At 42.5% G+C, this 22328-nt stretch overlaps 1 protein-coding gene across 1 annotated transcript in view; it reads left to right on the forward strand.

Annotated features, from left to right (window-relative positions):
* LOC138950724 (acetylcholine receptor subunit alpha-type acr-16-like) overlaps positions 1 to 11414 on the forward strand; it is a 23615-nt gene extending 12201 nt beyond the window's left edge. Inside the window, exons 3-8 of the mRNA XM_070322451.1 lie at positions 312 to 421; positions 6301 to 6420; positions 7272 to 7447; positions 8672 to 8908; positions 9444 to 9718; positions 10122 to 11414. Of these exons, the coding sequence (XP_070178552.1) occupies positions 312 to 421; positions 6301 to 6420; positions 7272 to 7447; positions 8672 to 8908; positions 9444 to 9718; positions 10122 to 10373 (1170 nt within the window). The 3' untranslated portion in view covers positions 10374 to 11414. The remainder of the gene's footprint in view (positions 1 to 311; positions 422 to 6300; positions 6421 to 7271; positions 7448 to 8671; positions 8909 to 9443; positions 9719 to 10121) is intronic.
* The last annotated feature ends 10914 nt before the right edge of the window (positions 11415 to 22328 follow it).

Consider the following 22328-nt stretch of genomic DNA (forward strand, 5'->3'; position numbering starts at 1 on the left):
TCGCGAATTTTTTTTTTCTTTCTTTCGTTGATTTTGTTCTTTCTTTCTTTCGTTCGTTCATTTTTTACTTTCTTTCTTTCTGTCTTCTTTCTTTTGTTCTTTCTTTTGTTCTTTCTTTGATCCTGTTTACCTATCTGGAGATTTCTCTGTCTGTAAGCTTGTTTGTCTTTCTGTCCTTCAATCTTCCCTCCACCCCCGTTCTCCCTTCCTTACGTTCGTCCTATCTTTCTTCCTTTATTCCTTCCCTCTTTCCTTCCTGTTGTAAAATGTTTGTTTTTTAATTTGAAAAAATACAACAAAACCAATTCTAGGTCTGGAAAGACGAGTACCTTGTTTGGGAGCCTGCGGAGTATGCGAACATCACAGACCTTCTCCTGCCCCAGACCACAATATGGCTACCCGACCTCATCGTCTCCAATGAGTAAGGCATACAACAGATGACATCCGAAATATAAAATAGCGAATGTTCTCAAATCTAGAATCAAAACCAAAAAATACAATGTATTTTTTGTGTTTTTGTTTATTCTTGGTAGGTTATGGTACGCTTAATTATAGAAAAGAAACATTCAGAAAAACTTGGACTGACCTGTACTTGAAATGAACGAACCAGATCCACCACAGCGAAACAAGAGTGATAGGTGGCAATTAATTCCTTTTGATACCTCGTTTCACGCTATCTTATGTTGAATATTTTGTTTTGCCTATAAGTGGATGTTTTAATTCATGAAAAAAAGAGCAAGACTTGTTTGCGGATGATATTGTTTTGGTTGCCTCAACCCCAGCAGGGTTACACAACCAGATCAGTAATCTGGAGAAAGCATCAAAGTCACTTGACCTGTGTGCAAATTTGGAGAAAACAAAAGATATGGTTTTCCGGAAAAGAGGTATATCTGCCGAAAAATGGTTTTATTGAGATCGTTAACAGTTTTAAATATTTACCACCAAGTTATCAACACAGTGTGCCTGCGAAGAAGTTGTCAGCAAGGCCAAGGGTAAAACCGTTGACCCCATGAAAACATTGTGCAGTCGCTTGGGAGTTTTGATACTTCATTATTTTTCCAGCTTTTTGACGCCCAAATTAAGCCAATGTTATTGTACGCCTCAGAGATATGAGGACTGAAAATACCTGAATATATTAAATCAGCGCACCTTTTTGTATGCAAAAGACTGTTGGGCGTAAGTAATAGGACCCCAAACCACATGACCTGTGGTGAAACAGGAAGATACCCCCTGTACATTGACAGTACACTTTCTTGTTTTCGATATTGGTTTAAGTTATTAAAGATGCCCATGGCAAGATTTCCAAAGCAGGCCTCTGTGATGATGAAAAACAATATTGATGCGCCTGAACCAAGCAAAGAGAAAAACTGGGTTAACTGTATTCAAACATGTCTGCATTTACACGGATTTGAAGAGGTATAGACTAACGGAGGAGCCGCAAACGAAGCTGCATTGCTTACCGCGTTGAAACAGAAAATGATGACTCGTTTTAAGGATGAATGGCGCGGCAAGATTGGCAGCAGTGACAGATACAGCACCTATTCAGGTTTTAAAGCCGTCCACTGTCTTAAACAAGAAATTCCTCTGATAGGAAAAACAGCCCCGTCAAGGGAAATAACCTTCTCAGTTGGTGGCAGTGAGAATGGTTATTTCCCTTTGACCAACGGGGGTGTCCGTCTATAAGTCGTTGTATAATTTTAATCCACCAATAACTCCCTAACCGTGTGTTTGACTGGTCCCAATTTTTGTAAGGACCGTCTCAGGAATGTATAGAACCTGTTGTTCACCAAGTTTGGTGACGATCGGTCCATTCATTCTTGAGATCTACTTGCGAACACAAACACCGCCACAAACACACAAACACATTGAGTGAAACCTATACACACCCCTATACCGGGGGTGTAAAAATACCTAAGTGAAATGACCATTAACAAATTCAGAGATACGTTCATCCGTTTTCGCCTCGGAGTAAACGAGTTGGGCATAAGTAAGCGATATATACTGCTGTCGACACTGCAGATAAAAATGGCCCCTTTTGTCCAGACACCCTTGAACTTGAAGACGAACCGCATTTTTTGTTTGCATGCCAGCTCCGTTCAAATCTCCGCGAAAAGTATGTATGGAAATGTCAAACGGAAGGAGTAGAACTGTCTTTAAAAACACTTTTGAAAAATCCCTGCACTCACACCACTAGAAATATTGCCATGTTTATTTTCTATGCTCTCAAACTAAGGGACAAATGCGTCATTTGAATGAAAGGTACGATTGCTCAATTGGACATTGTTATAAAAAGCCTTTTTGACATTACGTTACCATTCCGACCCTCCCCCCCCCTGCACCCCACAACCCTATGCTTGTGTACGGGCTGGTTGCCTCACAAATAAAGCATGCGTTAGTGTCAGTGTCTCTCTCGCAACAGCAATTTAACGTTTCCTTTGTGGACCAGTAAACTAATGTTGACTTTATCTGGTCACGGCCGGCTGTCTACCACGACGGCATCTCTGTAAATAGTGTACCATCGGAGAAGAGTGATTTTTTTTCATGTCTGATTTCATTAATTGATATAAAAAAAATCCTGGTGGTTTGAATAAACAAGACGCATAATAAAAAGGCAAATGCCACTGAAATACACTGAATGAGCCAAACAGTAGTTAGTCTTAGTAAAAACAAATTAAAGCGAAGAATTGCTTAGATTTTCAAACAAGAAACTGTTTGCTCGTCTTATGATGTGTATGGTAATGACACTGAAAGATGTGTCTATTTATTCGAGATCAAAATTGATCCGTGATTAGAAAGTTTTCAATGTGCACACTTGAAATCAATTCGCCGCAATCGGATCCAAACGCAAATAACTATCCTTTCATGTCTGCGTGAAGAGATTCACACCAAAATACGAAACCTATAACATTTCAAGGCGTTGTTCCAAATCATCGAAAACCCCACGAAGACCTGCTGACCACCGTCAAGAAGAGGAAGTTGAGATGGCAGGGTCACACATAACAATCATATGCGGGCTCTCCAAGATCCTCCTCCAGGGAACGGTCCCGTAGCCTTGTTGTTGTTTTCACCTTATGTCGATGTACATTTCCTGAACATGTAAACTATGAATAAACATTGTTTAAACCAACGGTCCCGGGTAAGAGGAGACGAGGAAGACCAAGGAAACACTGTCAGCTCAATCGACCAGGGCTGACGTGCACCAAGCGAAAGTGGGTGCCACCCAAACGGGCGAGAACAAACCGCGGGTTCTTCTTATTCGTTGACATCACAACACATCTCAGTTTCAACCAATCCAAAACTGCTGGTGGCACCCGTTTGGGTGATAACTTCCCCGTGCATCTCAGCCCTAAAATATGAGTGCGGACAAACAAACAAACAAACAAACAAACAAACAAACAGACAGACAGACTGACAGAAAAAGTGAAACCACCCCCCCCCCCCCAAATAAACAGTGTTGTAAAGATGGACAGACAGCATAGCAGATCGAGTGGACCAAGAAAACCTTTGCCACAGCTCAGACGACTGCCGACATTACGCCATACAATAGAGACAGCTGGTGCAGACAGAGTGGACCAGTTCAGACGACTGCCGACATTACGCCATACAATAGAGACAGCTGGTGCAGACAGAGTGGACCAGTTCAGACGACTGCCGACATTACGCCATACAATAGAGACAGCTGGTGCAGACAGAGTGGACCAGTTCAGACGACTGCCGACATTACGCCATACAATAGAGACAGCTGGTGCAGACAGAGTGGACCAGTTCAGACGACTGCCGACATTACGCCATACAATAGAGACAGCTGGTGCAGACAGAGTGGACCAGTTCAGACGACTGCCGACATTACACCATACATGGTGACAGCTGGTGCAGACAGAGTGGACCAGTTCAGACGACTGCCGACATTACGCCATACAATAGAGACAGCTGGTGCAGACAGAGTGGACCAGTTCAGACGACTGCCGACATTACGCCATACATGGTGACAGCTGGTGCAGACAGAGTGGACCAGTTCAGACGACTGCCGACATTACGCCATACAATAGAGACAGCTGGTGCAGACAGAGTGGACCAGTTCAGACGACTGCCGACATTACGCCATACAATAGAGACAGCTGGTGCAGACAGAGTGGACCAGTTCATACGACTGCCGACATTACGCCATACAATAGAGACAGCTGGTGCAGACAGAGTGGACCAGTTCAGACGACTGCCGACATTACGCCATACATGGTGACAGCTGGTGCAGACAGAGTGGACCAGTTCAGACGACTGCCGACATTACGCTATATATGGTGACAGCTGGTGCAGACAGAGTGGACCAGTTCAGACGACTGCCGACATTACGCCATACAATAGAGACAGCTGGTGCAGACAGAGTGGACCAGTTCAGACGACTGCCGACATTACGCCATACAATAGAGACAGCTGGTGCAGACAGAGTGGACCAGTTCAGACGACTGCCGACATTACGCCATACAATAGAGACAGCTGGTGCAGACAGAGTGGACCAGTTCAGACGACTGCCGACATTACGCCATACATGGTGACAGCTGGTGCAGACAGAGTGGACCAGTTCAGACGACTGCCGACATTACGCCATACATGGTGACAGCTGGTGCAGACAGAGTGGACCAGTTCAGACGACTGCCGACATTACGCCATAAATGGTGCCAGCTGGTGCAGACAGAGTGAACCAGTTCAGACGACTGCCGACATTACGCCATACATGGTGCCAGCTGGTGCAGACAGAGTGAACCAGTTCAGACGACTGCCGACATTACGCCATAGATGGTGACAGCTGGTGCAGACAGAGTGGACCAGTTCAGACGACTGTCGACATTACGCCATACATGGTGACAGCTGGTGCAGACAGAGTGGACCAGTTCAGACGACTGCCGACATTACGCCATACAATAGAGACAGCTGGTGCAGACAGAGTGGACCAGTTCAGACGACTGCCGACATTACGCCATACAATAGAGACAGCTGGTGCAGACAGAGTGGACCAGTTCAGACGACTGCCGACATTACGCCATACATGGTGACAGCTGGTGCAGACAGACTGAGTGAACCAGAGTGGACTAGTTCAGACCACTGCCGACATTACGCCATACATGGTGACAGCTGGTGCAGACAGAGTGGACCAGTTCAGACGACTGCCGACATTACGCCATATATGGTGCCAGCTGGTGCAGACAGAGTGAACCAGTTCAGACGACTGCCGACATTACGCCATACATGGTGCCAGCTGGTGCAGACAGAGTGAACCAGTTCAGACGACTGCCGACATTACGCCATATATGGTGACAGCTGGTGCAGACAGAGTGGACCAGTTCAGACGACTGCCGACATTACGCCATACATGGTGACAGCTGGTGCAGACAGAGTGGACCAGTTCAGACGACTGCCGACATTACGCCATACATGGTGACAGCTGGTGCAGACAGAGTGGACCAGTTCAGACGACTGCCGACATTACGCCATACATGGTGACAGCTGGTGCAGACAGAGTGGACCAGTTCAGACGACTGCCGACATTACGCCATACAATAGAGACAGCTGGTGCAGACAGAGTGGACCAGTTCAGACGACTGCCGACATTACGCCATACATGGTGACAGCTGGTGCAGACAGAGTGGACCAGTTCAGACGACTGCCGACATTACGCCATACATGGTGACAGCTGGTGCAGACAGACTGAGTGAACCAGAGTGGACCAGTTCAGACGACTGCCGACATTACGCTATATATGGTGACAGCTGGTGCAGACAGAGTGGACCAGTTCAGACGACTGTCGACATTACGCCATACATGGTGACAGCTGGTGCAGACAGACTGAGTGAACCAGAGTGGACCAGTTCAGACGACTGCCGACATTACGCCATACATGGTGACAGCTGGTGCAGACAGAGTGGACCAGTTCAGACGACTGCCGACATTACGCCATACATGGTGACAGCTGGTGCAGACAGAGTGGACCAGTTCAGACGACTGCTGACATTACGCCATACACGGAGACAGCTAGTGCATCACTCGTCATTGCAGTGCCCCTGCGACCCTAGTAGGTTACGGGACCAGTAATCTGTGAGCAGTTTTAAACACGACTTAGGACCCTCACCCTCATTAATCCAAACATAACTCCCACTATCTTCCTTCGACCACTTAGGGACTCTCCGTTTTCGCTCATATCAAACTGTCTGTGTTTTCCGAGTTTGCGTTTCATTTATAGCCTGTTTCTAATGCCAGTATGGGCAATTGTCCAATCGTAATTGGTTTCTGGGTATCTGCCTGCAGCGTACGCAGCCTGAATTTCTTTGGGACGGACAGAACGCAGGCGCACCTGAGGTATGATGGGACGGTCACGTGGCAGCCTGACTTCCTGCTGGAAACCGGATGCAATGTGGACATTTTCAAGTAAGCCAGTTTGTTTTTAATGTATTTGTTAACTTAATTAACGGTGCGACGGACGCTTAATTGTGAAGAATGTTTGAATCATGGATGTTCAAATGCTGCGTGGAGTACGCATTTGTTTCTGAAAATACACCAAGTTTTTTTGAGAATACTACAAGTGCAAAACAGGGGTTCCCAGGTCTGTTGAAAGACATCGTAACCCTGAAGTGACATCCAAGCGCCGTCGCACATTCTATTCTTTCATGTTTCTTGAAAATGACCGAGATAAAAACAAAAACATTATTGAATGGAGGAAGGTCACTCACAACTGGCCTTAACTTCTATCACAGCATTTTAACACATATGCAGTCACTTTACTTTACAGTTTTGTTGTGTGAATGGGCTTTGCAAAATGCTACTCCTTGTATCAATCATGGCAGGTTTTATTTCAATGCCGCTGGTTTATTTCAACTAATTATCTGCTTGGTACCATATGCACCTAGCTACCAACCCACACGTCCACACTTCTCTCTCTCTCTCTCTCTCTCTCTCTCTCTCTCTCTCTCTCTCTCTCTCTCTCTAGATATCTCTCTCTATAGATATCTCTCTCTCTAGATATAATGGGATTATTGCGGACGATATTATCATAACTCTATCTCATACTTTATAGTGTTTTGTCTCCAATGTGTGCTCCAGGTACCCGTTCGACAGCGGGTGTGCGGGTTACGGGTGGTGTCGTGGATGATGACTGATCCCTTATCCTTATCCTCCAATGTGTGCCCCAGGTACCCGTTTGACAGCCAGGTGTGCGGATTACGGGAGGTGTCGTGGATGATGACTGATCCCTTATCCTTATCCTCCAATGTGTGCCCCAGGTACCCGTTTGACAGCCAGGTGTGCGGGTTACGGGTGGTGTCGTGGATGATGACCGGTCAGTATATGTCAGTCACCTACGGCACGCTGCACATGGACACCGTGGTGACCAACGGTGAGTTCCTGCTGACCGACACGCGCACTGAGCAGACCACACTGGACGTCAGCTACAGTCCTGGTTCGTTGCAAACATTCTAAAAATAAAATAAACTTTTTCAACGGAATGAGTTTATACATGTATTAGTTGAAACAGGCACGCCCCATTTTGTTATTGTTCTTGTATATATTTATTTTTTTGTTATTTCATGTACCCCCATGGGGTTTCTTGAATAAATTATTTGCCTTGCCTTGCCTATAATCTGACATAACATCGCTTTATTTTTACTGTCTAGCCCGCGTACACAATCACGTGGACCTTCCAAGCGGTTGCATCAAATAAGAGCATCCTTTCCTTGAACACTACCACCAATCAATATTGTGACTGCATTATTTGCAGACAAGATATGTGAACAGAACTGACTGATTTGGATGCAGATTTGATTGTTCTTTTTACCGACGTTCAGAACATGTTTTGTTTTAGCAGTTCTGATTTTGTGTCAATTTTAACGCGGGAACCTTGATTTTTCGAATTTGATTTTGGAGGGTGGCTGTGTTGAAGGTTCCACTGTATCGACACTACGTCATGTGAACTCAATCTGTTTTCTGAATAAGGTAGGGGGAATGAATGGCCTTTTCAGCCATATTATACGTTATTTGCGTTTTTGACCAAAATATGACATTTTACACAGATCGAGACAGTCATTGTTCTCAGAGACCGAACAATGACTGTCAAAAACGCAAATAACATTTATGTATCGATCGAATTCCTTTCAGGTCACTGACTTTGTTGTTGTTTTGACGATTGAACGAGCACACACACACACACATGAAATCAAACACATAAGCTTCATATTTGGGCGTTTCAGGTTGACCAAAACTTCAAAGGAACTACAAAACACACGTCATTAACTGACTTTGTTGTTGTTTTGACGATTGAACGAGCACACACACACATGCAATCAAACACATGACGTGTGTTTTGTAGTTGCTTTGAAGTTTCGGTCAACCTGAAACGCCCAAATATGAAGTTTTGTAGGCCTCTGACGTCACATGGCTCAAAGAAGGGAAATCCAATGTCCAATCGATACATAATTGGTTTTACGATAAACGGCCTCATCAGAAAGATCTGCCCTCAAACGCATCTGCCTAGTTTTTTTTTTATAACGGGTTGTGTAGAATAGTTCGCAAGGGAAGAAATGTATGTTTTAACGATTTCAATTGGGCTTTGATTTAAATATTTAAACCGAAAACATGTCAGGAACACTCTGCATCGACTAAACGACTTTAGTTTTTCTTGGAACAGTGAAGGTCACGCAAGGAAGCTTCATCGTGGTGCTGCAACGTCGCTACAGCTTTTACCTGCTGAGTACAGTTATGCCCCTTGCCGCCTTCTCGCTGTTGTCTCCCCTGGCCCTGTTGGTTCCGGCGGACAGCGGAGAGAAGATAACTCTATCGGTGACAGTTCTGCTGACCAACATCGTGTTCATGGGAACTCTGTCGGACTCCATGCCCCGTGTGTCCGACACCGTGTCAGTCTTTGGTGAGAGTTTTTTTTCCGATCTTCCAGGTCAACTTATATGCAGACCTGCTAGTGTCTTATCCTCCTTCGTGTGTACACACAAGCACAAGACCAAGTGCGCACGCAAAAGATCCTGTAATCCATGTCAGAGTTTGGTGGGATATAGAAAAACGAATATACCCAGCATGATTCCCCCGGAATCGGCGTATGACTGCTTGAGTTGCGGGGTAGAAACGGTGCTGTACGCCAGACTCGAGATCACCCATAGCTAGACTAGAAGCTTCTGCAACCAAGGCAGAAAATCTAATTATTGTCTCAATCAAGGGTTTTAAACTCATCTTAAAGATGCACCACTAAAGCTCAAAATAACTTATGTGTTTCAGTGCTGTACGCCAGCCTTCAAGATCATCATAAACTAGACTAGAAGCTTCTTTAGCCAAGGCAGAAGATCATAGTCATCTTGATCAAGGGTCTCACGCCTTTAAAATTAAACTGCAATGTGTTGAACTCATATTAAAGATGCACCTCTAAAGGTCAAGATAATTGTGTGTTTCAGTACTATACGCCAGCCTCCAGATCATCCTCAGCTTCACCGCTGTCATCGTCAACGTCGTCGCTCTCTGCATCTCACGACTGCCCACCACCATCAACGACTTCCGCCACCACCACCACCCACACCAAGACGGCGAACACGACAGCAAGCCCACCGAAGCAGCCAATAACAACGATATCATCAACAGAAAGCTACGACGACTTTATATCGACCTCTTTCATCCTTCTGCCATGGCGGGTGATCTCAAACATCGTTTTCAATGGTCTCCTCCTTTAAAGGTTTAAACTGCAATGTTTATTACTTATCTTATGTGTGTGTGTGTGTGTGTGGGGGGGATGTGTGTGTGTGTGTGTGTGTGTGTGTGTGTGTGTGTGTGTGTGTGTGTGAGCGAGACAGAGCGAAACAGAGGGAGACAGAGAGAGAGTGAAAGACTGACAACGAGAAAGAGAAAGAGAGAGAGAGAGAGAGAGAGAGAGAGAGAGAAAGAGAGAGACAGAGACAGAGACAGAGAGATACAAAGAGAGAGAGAGACAGACTGATAGACAGACAGACAGACAGACAAAAACAGAGAGATAGCAAATTGTATTCATCTGTTTGAATGTATTGCATCTCAAACCCAGAAAATAATATTGTCAGTGTCTTGCACACGGTTGTAACAAAGTCCTGTGTTATCACACCTAGCGCGGCCATAACAGGGACGACAGAGGGGAGGTAACCGCCACGGATGCTGTAGGACAAGATGTGGCAGACGACAGCCAGCGCAAGGAGTCCGACCACAGGCCGTCTGCGTGCCCCGAGGAGGAGGAAGAGGAGCGGGGAGGGGGGTGGGTGCAGTCTGCCCCCATCGGAAGGAGGGACAGGCTGTGCTTTCTGACCATGTTCCTGGTGGTGGTGTGTGTCAATGTCGTCACCATTGTCATTCTTGTCATGTGAACACTCGAAACAGAAAATCTGTGACAGGTTTTGAACCCTTTGTAACATACAGAGTGTCTAATGATTCTAAGCAGTGGTTATAGCGATGCCGGGAGACAGGCTGTGCTTTCTGGCAATGTTCCTGGTGGTGGCGTGTGTAAATGTCGTCCCCATTCTCATTCTGGTCCTGTGAACACTCTAAACTAAACACATTTCTGTGACAGGTTTTGAACCCTTTGTAACATACAGATTGTCTAATGAATCTAATCAGTGGTTAGCGATGCTGGGAGACAGGCTGTGCTTTTTGGCCATGTTCCTGGTGGTGGCGTGTGTAAATGTCGTCCCCATTATCATTATGGTCCTGTGAACACTTCAAACATTTGAGCGAAATTCAGTGTCACACCAACATTGAGAATGAGTATTTCGCTTGTAGTAACTGTAATGTTCACAGAACACTTTTGGGTGTTTCTGGTATGTAATGAAAGAAGACTTCACTACTCACACAATTAAATAATATAACTGTATCTCGTCTTCATCTGATCGTAATTTTGAAATTATTCATTGTAGACTGAGGTTAAGGATTAGTAACCTAAACGGAGATGAATTGAAGAGACACTTGACTCTCTATTTCTCATGCACATGTGGTTTTTATTTTGAAAGTGCGGAACACTACCTGTTTCAATGTTCATCGTACTGTCAGTCACGACACGATAGTGTCAACCCTCTCTGATTATGATTGTCTTTCCTTAGATTACTTTTTTTGTGTGGCAGTAGAGACAAGTCAGTCAGCGAAAATAGAATAATTTTTGACCAGTTATATATAGGTTCATTGTATTAAGTAAACGGTTTTGTTAATTCTGAATTTTCTGTGTATACATTTATATTGATTTAATGAGGTATCGTTTTGTGTGCATTGTTCCGCTTCAGAATGAATCTCTATATGTGTGGACGACATGTGTGTGTGTGTGTGTGTGTGTGTGTATGTGTGTGTGTGTGTGTGTGTGTGTGTGTGTATGTGTGAGTGTGTGTGTGTGCGTGAGTGTGTGTGTGTGTGTGTGTGTGTGTGTGTGTGTGTGTGTGTGTGTGTGTGTGTGTGTGTGTGTGTGTCAATTTGTTTGTTGTTTATGTTATGCTGCTTTAGCTTTTGTAGCTTTTATTTGTGTATTTCGGTTACTTTTTGTTTTCTTCATCCTCATTTTCCACTTATACAAATATCCCCTTTTCCTTTTGACATACGAAATATTCGTCCGCCAAATCAAATATCATATTGTTTTTAAGAGCACGTTGAAAAGCTTTTATTTATTTATTTACTAATTTTTTTTTTTATGCAGGATGCTTCAACCCATATTTTTTGCCCGATTTTTTTTTATTTTTTTAAGGTGGCGAGCATCCTTCTTCCTTGGTCTTTTTCTGTATAACATAATCAACTTTATATTATACAAAACATAAACTTCTGTCTAATGTTTAACTCTAATTCCAATAAAATACGTAAGTCTAACTTCTTCCCATACTTAAATTTTCCTATGGTCATTTTTGTTATCAAAATACAATAATTTATAAAATAAATTTGATCGTTTTTTAAATTTTCATTCCAAAAACCAAATAATATATCTGTTTCATTCAAAGTTATATTATAATAAATTTGCTTATAAATAAAGTCTTTACATAGTTTCCAAACGTTCCTCACCTCTTGACAATGAAAAAAGAAGTGCTTAATTAAGTGTATCAGTTCATTACAAACTTTACAATTATTAGTTTGTCACGTTGAAAAGCTTGATAAGAGCTTGTTGTGCTCCAGTTATTTCATTGAGTGTATGCGGCATTGTTATGTGCAATTATCCGAATAAAACTGTTTGAACCTACTGTATCTCGTCTTCTCTATTCTCAGTTTAACAATGAACGCATGAGAGACATCGGGGCTCCAACAACTTGTGCGAAATTCAGTGTCACATAAACTGAAGTAAAGGCAGCTTCGCGTAATATTTTCTGATTGATGATTATGTTTTGTTGGCTCCAGTCGTCGAGTACAAAAACCAATCATCGCTGAGAATGTTTTTTGTTTTTTGTTTAATTACACCTAAAACACGCACACACCGTGGTAGCGCCGCTGCTTTTGTCCGTTTGCGAAACGCCTGAAACCTGGTTTTTCGAAATTATCTCGCAATCTGCACATATTTTGCAATGTGGATAAGAACAAAATAAGTACGTCAAAAGTATACCTAATTTCATTTATATTTACTATAATCCTTATATAAACCTCTGGACAGCAACCTAATATCAAAGTGTGCGTGTGTGGGTGTGTTTGTGTGTGTGTGTGTGTGTGTGTGTGTGTGTGTGTGTGTGTGTGTGTGCGTGTGTGTGTGTGTGTGTGTGTGTGTGTGTGTGTGCGTGCGTGCGTGCGTGCATCGGCTAGCCGAGTTTTAGTAGTCTCCACATCGACAGATCCCATTTGACACATTCTTCAATACTAGTTACAGAATGGTAAAATGACGGCCAAAAATCAGAATTCACATTGGAGAATTTTTTTTTTTTACAAAAACCAGTGCCACGTGTGACTTTTACAAAAAAAGCTAGACCAAACGTCAGATCATCATGGCGACCCATGCACACACACACACACACACACACACACACACACACACACACACACACACACACACACACACACACACACACACACACACACACACACACACACACACACACACACTCGGTTTTTGTTTATTTAATGCAAAAGCAATGACTTTGGCACAGTCGTCAACCGGCCAAGGCTCTCAACAGCTTGGAAAAGGGAGACAGAAAGGGTACGAAAAAGCTGTTCTTTGTTGTTGGTCTAGCTCAGTTGGTAGCGCGCTGGATTTGTATTCAGTTGGCCGCTGTCAGCGCGAGTTCGATCCCAGGTTCGGCGGAAATTTATTTCACAGAGTCAACTTTGTGTGCAGACTCTCTTCGGTGTCCGAACCACCCCCCGTGTATACTACATTGGGTGTGCACGTTAAAGATCCCACGATTGACAAAAGGGTCTTTCCTGGCAAAATTGCTTAGGCACAGTTAATAATTGTCTACCATACCCGTGTGACTTGGAATAAGGCCGTGAAAGGTAAATATGCGCCGACATGGCTGCAATCTACTGGCCGTATAAAATTTCATCTCACACGGCATCACTGCAGAGCGCCTAGAACTGTACCCACGGAATATGCGCGATATAAGCCTCATTGATTGAAAACACTGAACACAAAAAAGTTACGGATACATTTTTTCAGTGGTATAACCCTGAGGTTAAACAGCAGTGGCTTGGTCAGAAACATAATGTGTATGTGAAGATCTGCTTTTCTTTTTCTCAACAATGGCTTTATCGGATATTATTGGCGTTAGGAACGTTCACAAAATTTAAACAGAAAGCCATTACAACGTCCATTTTCAGGTTATGTTATGCAAAACAAACAACAAAAAAATCTGTTTACGGTATCCCGACCGACCCTATATTTTCGCGCGACCCTAGACTTTTTTTTGGCATTTGGGAGGAAAAAAAAAAATGAAAAAAATGAAGAAAAAAAAATCTGTGTTTTTTGGGCACAATAACTTAAAAATGTTTTTTTTGAGAAAATTAAAAAAAAAAAATAATACAAAAATACCGACCCACCGACCCTCTTTTTTTGCCTATGTTACCGTAAACAGACTATTTTTTGTTGTTGGCCTTAGCTCTCAGGGATTTCACGTGCCCACAGGAGGATCTTTGTCACCGTCCTGTGTAATATTGAGAGGCGGCTCTGTGTACGTAGTTTTAGATTTATTGCATATAATCTGCAGCTACCTAGCAAAAATTCCATAAAAAAACTGGATTTCTTATGTTTTTCAAGGACCCGCACGGTTGGCCTAGTGGTAAGGTGTCCGACCCGTGATCGGGAGGTCGTGGATTCGAACCCCGGCCGGGTCATACCTAAGACTTTAAAATTGGCAATCTAGTGGCTGCTCCGCCTGGCGTCTGGCATTATGGGGTTAGTGCTAGGACTGGTTGGTCCGGTGTCAGAATAATGTGACTGGGTGAGATATGAAGCCTGTGCTGCGACTTCTGTCTTGTGTGTGGCGCACGTTATATGTCAAAGCAGCACCGCCCTGATATGGCCCTTCGTGGTCGGCTGGGCGTTAAGCAAACAAACAAACAAACAAACAAACGTTTTTCAAATGACGTTTGTCTCGGTGACTTTGGCATCATAAGCAGTGGAAAAACAGGTCCCTGTCAGCCTTGTTTGACATGACCCGATTTACGACACAGCAAGCCATGTAGTATTCTGTTTATCCTACATACTGTACTTACGTGTATTTTACTGAAAATGTCCTGCAGTCGAGGCAGCTAACTTGAAGACGCTTGTTTTGGAACCTCGATCTCTTCTAAAGCCTCGTGCAATTTATTAGGTCAAAGTAAATAAAAGTCACTCTGAAAGTGTGGTGTGACGTGTTAGTTCTAAAAATTCATCGAGGGTAATTAGCGAGCGCAATTTGTTTTTTCTATAATGACGTTTGTCTCGGTGACTTTGGCATCATAAGCAGTGGAAAAACAGGTCCCTGCCAGACTTGCTTGACATGACCTCATTTACATGATATACACACGCGTGATTTGAACGATTATTATCTCACGAGTGTCTCTCTCACGTATGTGGGATAATCAACTTTTCTATGCAGCGTAAAGATTAAATGCAGCTTCAGTTAAGTTCAGAGCCTGTTTGCGAACTATATTTAGCTTGGATTCATTGTTTCCTATTCTTAATACCCAAGCAAAGGCGTGTGCATGAAAGGGCACGGACAATTGACATTGTCACAATTCGCTTGGTTTTTTTTCTCCAAAGTTTGAAAGGTAAAAAGCTTCCTAACGTCCCCTCCCCTCCCATCCCTCCTCCCCCGAAACAAACAAACTAACAAAAAGCACACAAACAAACAAACAGGTCGCTTGAAAATGCCTCCGGTTTCCACGCTATGTGCGCGGGCGTGGCTGAGAGTGCTGACAATCTTTTATGCTCGAGTGTATCTGACATCAAAACAGTCTTTAAAGCGGCTATGTGTGTGTGCGAGCCTTCGTGCGTGCTTGTGTGACATAAATCAGCAGGGATGAAATGGCACTCACAGCAACAATTTGGACTAATTGGGTGCGATATTGGAGGGGGGCGATTTGGGTAGCAGCAGTTCGGTACGAGTGGGCGATTTGGGAAATCCCCTCTGACAGAGAGAGAGAGAGAGAGAGAGAAGGGGAGAGAGAGAGAGAGAGAGAGAGAGAGAGAGAGAGAGAGAGAGAGAGACAGAGAGATAGATGATGATAATTAGTTTTAACGTCCTCTTAGAACCAATTGGCCTATCTTGGGACAGGGAGAGAGAGAAAGAGAGTGAGAGAGATAGAGAGAGAGAGAGAGAGAGAGAGAGAGAGAGAGAGAGAGAGAGAGAGAGAAGAGAGAGAGGGAGAGAGAGAGAGAGAGAGAAAGAGAGAGTACTCCGAACTGTATTTTATAAGAATTAAGAGAGAGAGAGAGAGAGAGAGAGAGAGAGAGAGAGAGAGAGAGAGAGAGAGAGAGAGAGAGAGAGAGATCTCAGAACTGTATTGCATAAGGATAAAGAGAGAGAGAGAGAGAGAGAGAGAGAGAGAGAGAGAGAGAGAGAGAGAGAGAGGGGGGGAGGGAGGAGAGAGAGATAGAGAGAGTTAAAGAGAGAGACAATTACAATGCCTGTGTTTATTGATTCGGACCATTTGCTCATTTTCACGGGGAGGTTTAATGCCAGTATCATTTATACCAATGTGTTCACTGCATTTGTATATCACCATTGCTTCAACACGCACAAACGTACGCAAACACAAACACCCACATAGTAACGCATACAGTTATTCTCTCTGTCTCTCACGCACACACACTCACACCCTCTCTCATTTACACACCCATCTACAGAGCCTAGCAACTGATATTTTCCTGTCAGCATAATATCCCCGCCCCCCCCCCCCCCTCCCTCATACACACATACTGACATGCGTTTCGCAAAACTGGCTTGACAACATCAATAGTCACATTTAATGACTACATATAATGTTGTGATTGTTGTATTTGTCCGCTCAATTTGTATACATATATTAACTGTCTGATTTGCTACCTTTTTTGTTAAGGGGAGGTGGGCCAGTGCACTACCTTTTTACATTTAGTCAAGTTATGACTAAATGTTTTAACATCGAGGGGGGAATCGAGACGAGGGTCGTGGTGTATGTGCGTGTGTCTGTGTGTGTGTGTGTGTGTGTGTGTGTGTGTGTGTGTGTAGAGCGATTCAGACTAAACTACTGGACCGATCTTTATGAAATTTGACATGAGAGTTCCTGGGTATGAAATCCCCGAACGTTTTTTTCATTTTTTTGATAAATGTCTTTGATGACGTCATATCCGGCTTTTCGTGAAAGTTGAGGCGGCACTGTCACGCCCTCATTTTTCAACCAAATTGGTTGAAATTTTTGTCAAGTAATCTTCGACGAAGCCCGGACTTCGGTATTGCATTTCAGCTTGGTGGCTTAAAAATTAATTAATGACTTTGGTCATTAAAAATCGGAAAATTGTAAAAAAAAATAAAAATTTATAAAACGATCCAAATTTACGTTCATCTTATTCTCCATCATATTCTGATTCCAAAAACATATAAATATGTTATATTTGGATTAAAAACAAGCTCTGAAAATTAAATATATAAAAATTATTATCAAAATTAAATTGTCCAAATCAATTTAAAAACACTTTCATCTTATTCCTTGTCGGTTCCTGATTCCAAAAACATATAGATATGATATGTTTGGATTAAAAACATGCTCAGAAAGTTAAAACAAAGAGAGGTACAGAAAAGCGTGCTATCCTTCTTAGCGCAACTACTACCCCGCTCTTCTTGTCAATTTCACTGCCTTTGCCATGAGCGGTGGACTGACGATGCTACGAGTATACGGTCTTGCTGAAAAATGGCATTGCGTTCAGTTTCATTCTGTGAGTTCGACAGCTACTTGACTAAATGTTGTATTTTCGCCTTGCGCGACTTGTTTTTAATTTTGAATGTTTTATTGTGTCTGAATGTTATTTTATGAAAGAAATGAACAAATGATGACAAAGAATAGTCACTTTTTATATTTAGTCAAGTTTTGACTAAATATTTTAACATCGAGGGGGAATCGAAACGAGGGTCGTGGTGTATGTGCGTGCGTGTGTGCGTGTGTGCGTGTGTGCGTGCGTGTGTGTGTGTGTGTGTGTAGAGCGATTCAGACTAAACTACTGGACCGATCTTTATGAAATTTGACATGAGAGTTCCTGGGTATGAAATCCCCGAACGTTTTTTTCATTTTTTTGATAAATGTCTTTGATGACGTCATATCCGGCTTTTCGTGAAAGTTGAGGCGGCACTGTCACGCCCTCATTTTTCAACCAAATTGGTTCAAATTTTGGTCAAGTAATCTTCGACGAAGCCCGGGGTTCGGTATTGCATTTCAGCTTGGTGGCTTAAAAATTAATTAATGACTTTGGTCATTAAAAATCTGAAAATTGTAAAAAAAAATAAAAATTTATAAAACGATCCAAATTTACGTTTATCTTATTCTCCATCATTTGCTGATTCCAAAAACATATAAATATGTTATATTCGGATTAAAAACAAGCTCTGAAAATTAAATATATAAAAATTATTATCAAAATTAAATTGTCCAAATCAATTTAAAAACACTTTCATCTTATTCCTTGTCGGTTCCTGATTCCAAAAACATATAGATATGATATGTTTGGATTAAAAACACGCTCAGAAAGTTAAAACAAAGAGAGGTACAGAAAAGCGTGCTATCCTTCTTAGCGCAACTACTACCCCGCTCTTCTTGTCAATTTCACTGCCTTTGCCATGAGCGGTGGACTGACGATGCTACGAGTATACGGTCTTGCTGAAAAATGGCAGCTACTTGACTAAATATTGTATTTTCGCCTTACGCGACTTGTTGTATTTTCGGTTGCTGGTTTTTGTTTTACGCGACAAAAACAGTCAAAATACAGACAAAAGTGGAGTACAGGAGATACACGGATTTTCATCAGATGTGATTGTCACACTTCTAATTATTGTTTTATTTTATCCTTCTGGGTATGCTCTAGGGGATTACGAAGCAGATTTTGTTTATTATATTTATATTTGGAGTTAGGAACACTTCTTTGTTACAACTGTCAAACTTTAGGGTAACGCTTGCGAAATTATTTTTTGAAATAATCTGGATATGACTATAATAAAATTTCAGCAAAATCCCTTCGTAATCCCCCAGAATGTTATATTCTGCACAAACTACAAAAGAAAATATTGCTCTAGCTAAATTACAGCCAGAGAAATCGCGTAACCCAAGACGTAACCGTAGGCAAAATGGCTGAACTGAGAAAAACGACATTGAAGATTGAACACCACAGAAACACTATTGAAACAGACACACAAGGACAAAACTGTGTTATGAATGAACAGCTTAGTTTATTTGAATTGCAAACTACTTAGCCTTTAGCACGCCAGCAGAGAATTTATGCGTCCATCCCTTCTTTCCCTCTGTCAACCAGCATGGGGATACTGCCCCAGCGCTAAACGTGTATCAATGACCCGATTCTCGTTTGTATTTGCATGCGAGAATAACGGTATTTTTAACGGTAACTTACTTGAGCCAGAACGAGACTTATTTCCTTCCGTATCTCGTCGATTTGTTGGTTTCCTCGAAGTTTTCTGCTTTTGTTTTTACATCGATACAGTACTTTGGTGCTTCGACAAGCAAGATGGAGGATGATGAGTTTGAAACTTTCGTTTGAGTTGTTTTTTGACAACAAATCGTACGTGGAATCTGAACGATTTACTGAGGAAGCTCTTCGCAATGAACTGTGTATCGCGGTGAAGAAAATGACACAGTTCGTCAAGACAGTGAAGGAATTTACGAAAGTGCAGATTGATACAAACAGTTGCTGATCCAGTTTCGTTCGGGAAATGGCAGGCCCAGCAAACATTACTGATAATCTGACTGATGTTGGATACTTTCTCCTGTTTTTGTTTTTTTGCGTAGCAAATGCTCAACTTGCTTGTCGAGGAGATACTGCACAGAAACTGACTCAAATTCAGCGCAAAGCAAGCCAGTGCCGAGACGTAAAAAGTGTGCTGCATGGCGTGTTCGGAAATGGCGACCTGTGGATCTGCGTGGAGATCAAAGCTTTCCTCTGTATCGGAAACACCGACAGAATCCAAACTTTGGCCTAGTACCAGCGGAACTACTTGTTGTTGCTAACCGAACTAATAAAGATATTGTCCTCTTTCTTATTTCGAGCCATTGTTATCGTATCAAAGGTTGTTTCTCAAGGAAACTTGAAATTCGCTTTCGGTTGTCACCGATCGTTTGATGTGTAACCAGGATGTTGTAAAACCGAGTGAACTTCGGGTGTTCCCGTCATGGCCGAGAGTCTCTTCGGTAGTTTCCGTATGCAAAATTCGTAAGCTGAGCATGCGCACTCACAAAGTAAACTGGTTCCCGATTTCGGTTTATGAAACGAACCAATGGATGTCGAGTACCTTCCAAATAAGGACATTTCCGTTCGATAACGATTGCTGCCTTTGCAACGGACAAGTGCCTGAGTGAATGGAACATTCATCAAAACACTGATGTCATGTTATAGGTCAAGAGCTGCTGCGCAGTTTCGTATGTCGTGAATGCACTGTTTTGCTGAGAACAAAGCCGTAACTGGCAGGTTTCACGGTAATCAGACTCTTTGATGTGTGTAAACTTTGCCTTCAAATTACTTGCTTACTGTGTTGATTTTCATCATTTTTTCTGCTTGGCATGAGTAAGTATGGTATTTGCAATACAAAAAAATAAATAAAAGCTAAAATGTTTGTGTTTGAGCAATTATTTGAGCGCGTTTTTCGAAGCGAACGTGTGAATCCTGACAGACACCATTTCCTTCTGTCACATGACCCCATCTCAAAGTGTGATTCAACAGACACAAAAATAACACACAAAACTTATGATAATGGGGTTATTAATTCAATTAATACACAAGGTTAGTCTCTGACTAGAGAAAATAGGGAAACAATATCAAATGGGAGCATAAAACCGTTTCTGGAAAAATTTTCAATCACCACCGAAAGTGTCTGTCAGTAAAAAAACCACGTGCTTTGTTTGCAAAGCAAAGCCTAATTTTACACATCGCGTGCTTTTGTCTGTTATTCTTGCTTGTGAACATCATTTTATTGATGTTCTTCACTGGAAAGCAGGTGTATCATCAACAGTATCACAAAATCGCAAAGAATGAACATTTTTGTTGTGATCCGACCGGTGTCTGTAGACTGAATCACACGTTCGGCAAACTTCGTTTTTAACGGAAATAACCGAGCCTTTAATCGGAAACGACGTTTCAACCGCTTCATATCGTCTGCAGGAAGAAAAAGAGGAATGCGATACCCAGTGAGTAAAACATTTAATCGTTTTTAGTGCCTTTTGATCAAGTTTTGTTGCGTCTGTCAGCAACGTTCGTCAACCCAACGTTCGGCACAGCGACGCACGCATACGGATTTGCAGCGTTTGCATTCGGAAAGTGAGGGATTTGTGAGTTCGTTTGCATAATTTCAATCGCTAGTAGGTTTTCCCTTCGTCTCCCATTCTTGTGTGTACATGTTATTGGCATTTCATTGTGTAAATTGAAAGTTTGTGAGTAACAGTAGTAAAATCTGTCGAACGTTGGCAACGCTGACAGACGGAAATATCGAACGTTGCCTTCAATGACAGACTGGCTTGGCGATCGTACTTTCGATTCGTAGGAACACAATATATAGAGACAACAATGTGCGCTCGTTACCACAACGGTCATGAACCGGTGTAACACAAAATTTTTACTCCACGAAAAATTGACTCGGACGGAGTAAACTTCCAGTAAAAATCTTGTACGAAAAAAGAACTCACAAGGAACTAAATTTTTACTCCCCAAATATTTACTCCCAGTAAACATCTCGTACGAGAAACTTAGGGCCTACTCCTTCGTTTATAATTCGCGCAATATCCCATTTACGTGCAATCCCGTTTTGCCGCCGTCCCATTTTGGCGACATTTAACAAGCCAAGCGTCATTTTACTCCCGCATCCCATTTTGGCGCAATCCCGTTTCGCCGCTATCCCATTTTTTTGAATTTTTTGTTTCTTTTTACATTTAGTCAAGTTTTGACTAAATGTTTAACATAGAGGGGGAATCGAGACGAGGGTCGTGGTGTATGTGTGTCTGTGTGTGTGTGTGTGAGTGTGTGTGTGTGTGTGTGTGCGTGTGTGTGTGTAGAGCGATTGAGAGTAAACTACTGGACCGATCTTTATGAAATTTGACATGAGAGTTACTGGGTATGATATCCCCGGACGTTTTTTTCAGTTTTTCGATAAATGTCTTTCATGACGTCATATCCGGCTTTTTTTTAAAAGTTGAGGCGGCACTGTCACACCCTCATTTTTCAATCAAATTGATTGAAATTTTGGCCAAGCAATCTTCGACAAAGGCCGGACTTCGGTATTGCATTTCAGCTTGGTGGCGTAAATATTAGTTTATGACTTTGGTCATTAAAAATCTGAAAATTGTAATTAAAATTATTTTTTTATAAAACGATTCAAATTTACGTTCATCTTATTCTTCATCATTTCCTGATTCCAAAAACATATAAATGTTATATTCGGATTAAAAACAAGGTCTGAAAATTAAAAACATAAAAATTATTATCAAAATCAATGGACGTCTACCCACAACACGCCACTGGATGCCGCGTGGTGCCAGTCGTGAAAACCAGGTTCTTTGTCCTACAGTGAAACATTCAAGTTGGGGACTTTGTGACCGCTGACTTTGTCAGCATGGATGGAAAGGTGGAGAGATACAGGGCGGTGATCATCCCCAAGTCAACCCATTTCCCCGATGGGCCAGATCGAGAGGAGATCTGTGTGAAG

The sequence above is a fragment of the Littorina saxatilis genome, linkage group LG16 (assembly GCF_037325665.1).
Source record: "Littorina saxatilis isolate snail1 linkage group LG16, US_GU_Lsax_2.0, whole genome shotgun sequence".
Lineage (NCBI taxonomy): Eukaryota > Metazoa > Mollusca > Gastropoda > Littorinimorpha > Littorinidae > Littorina > Littorina saxatilis.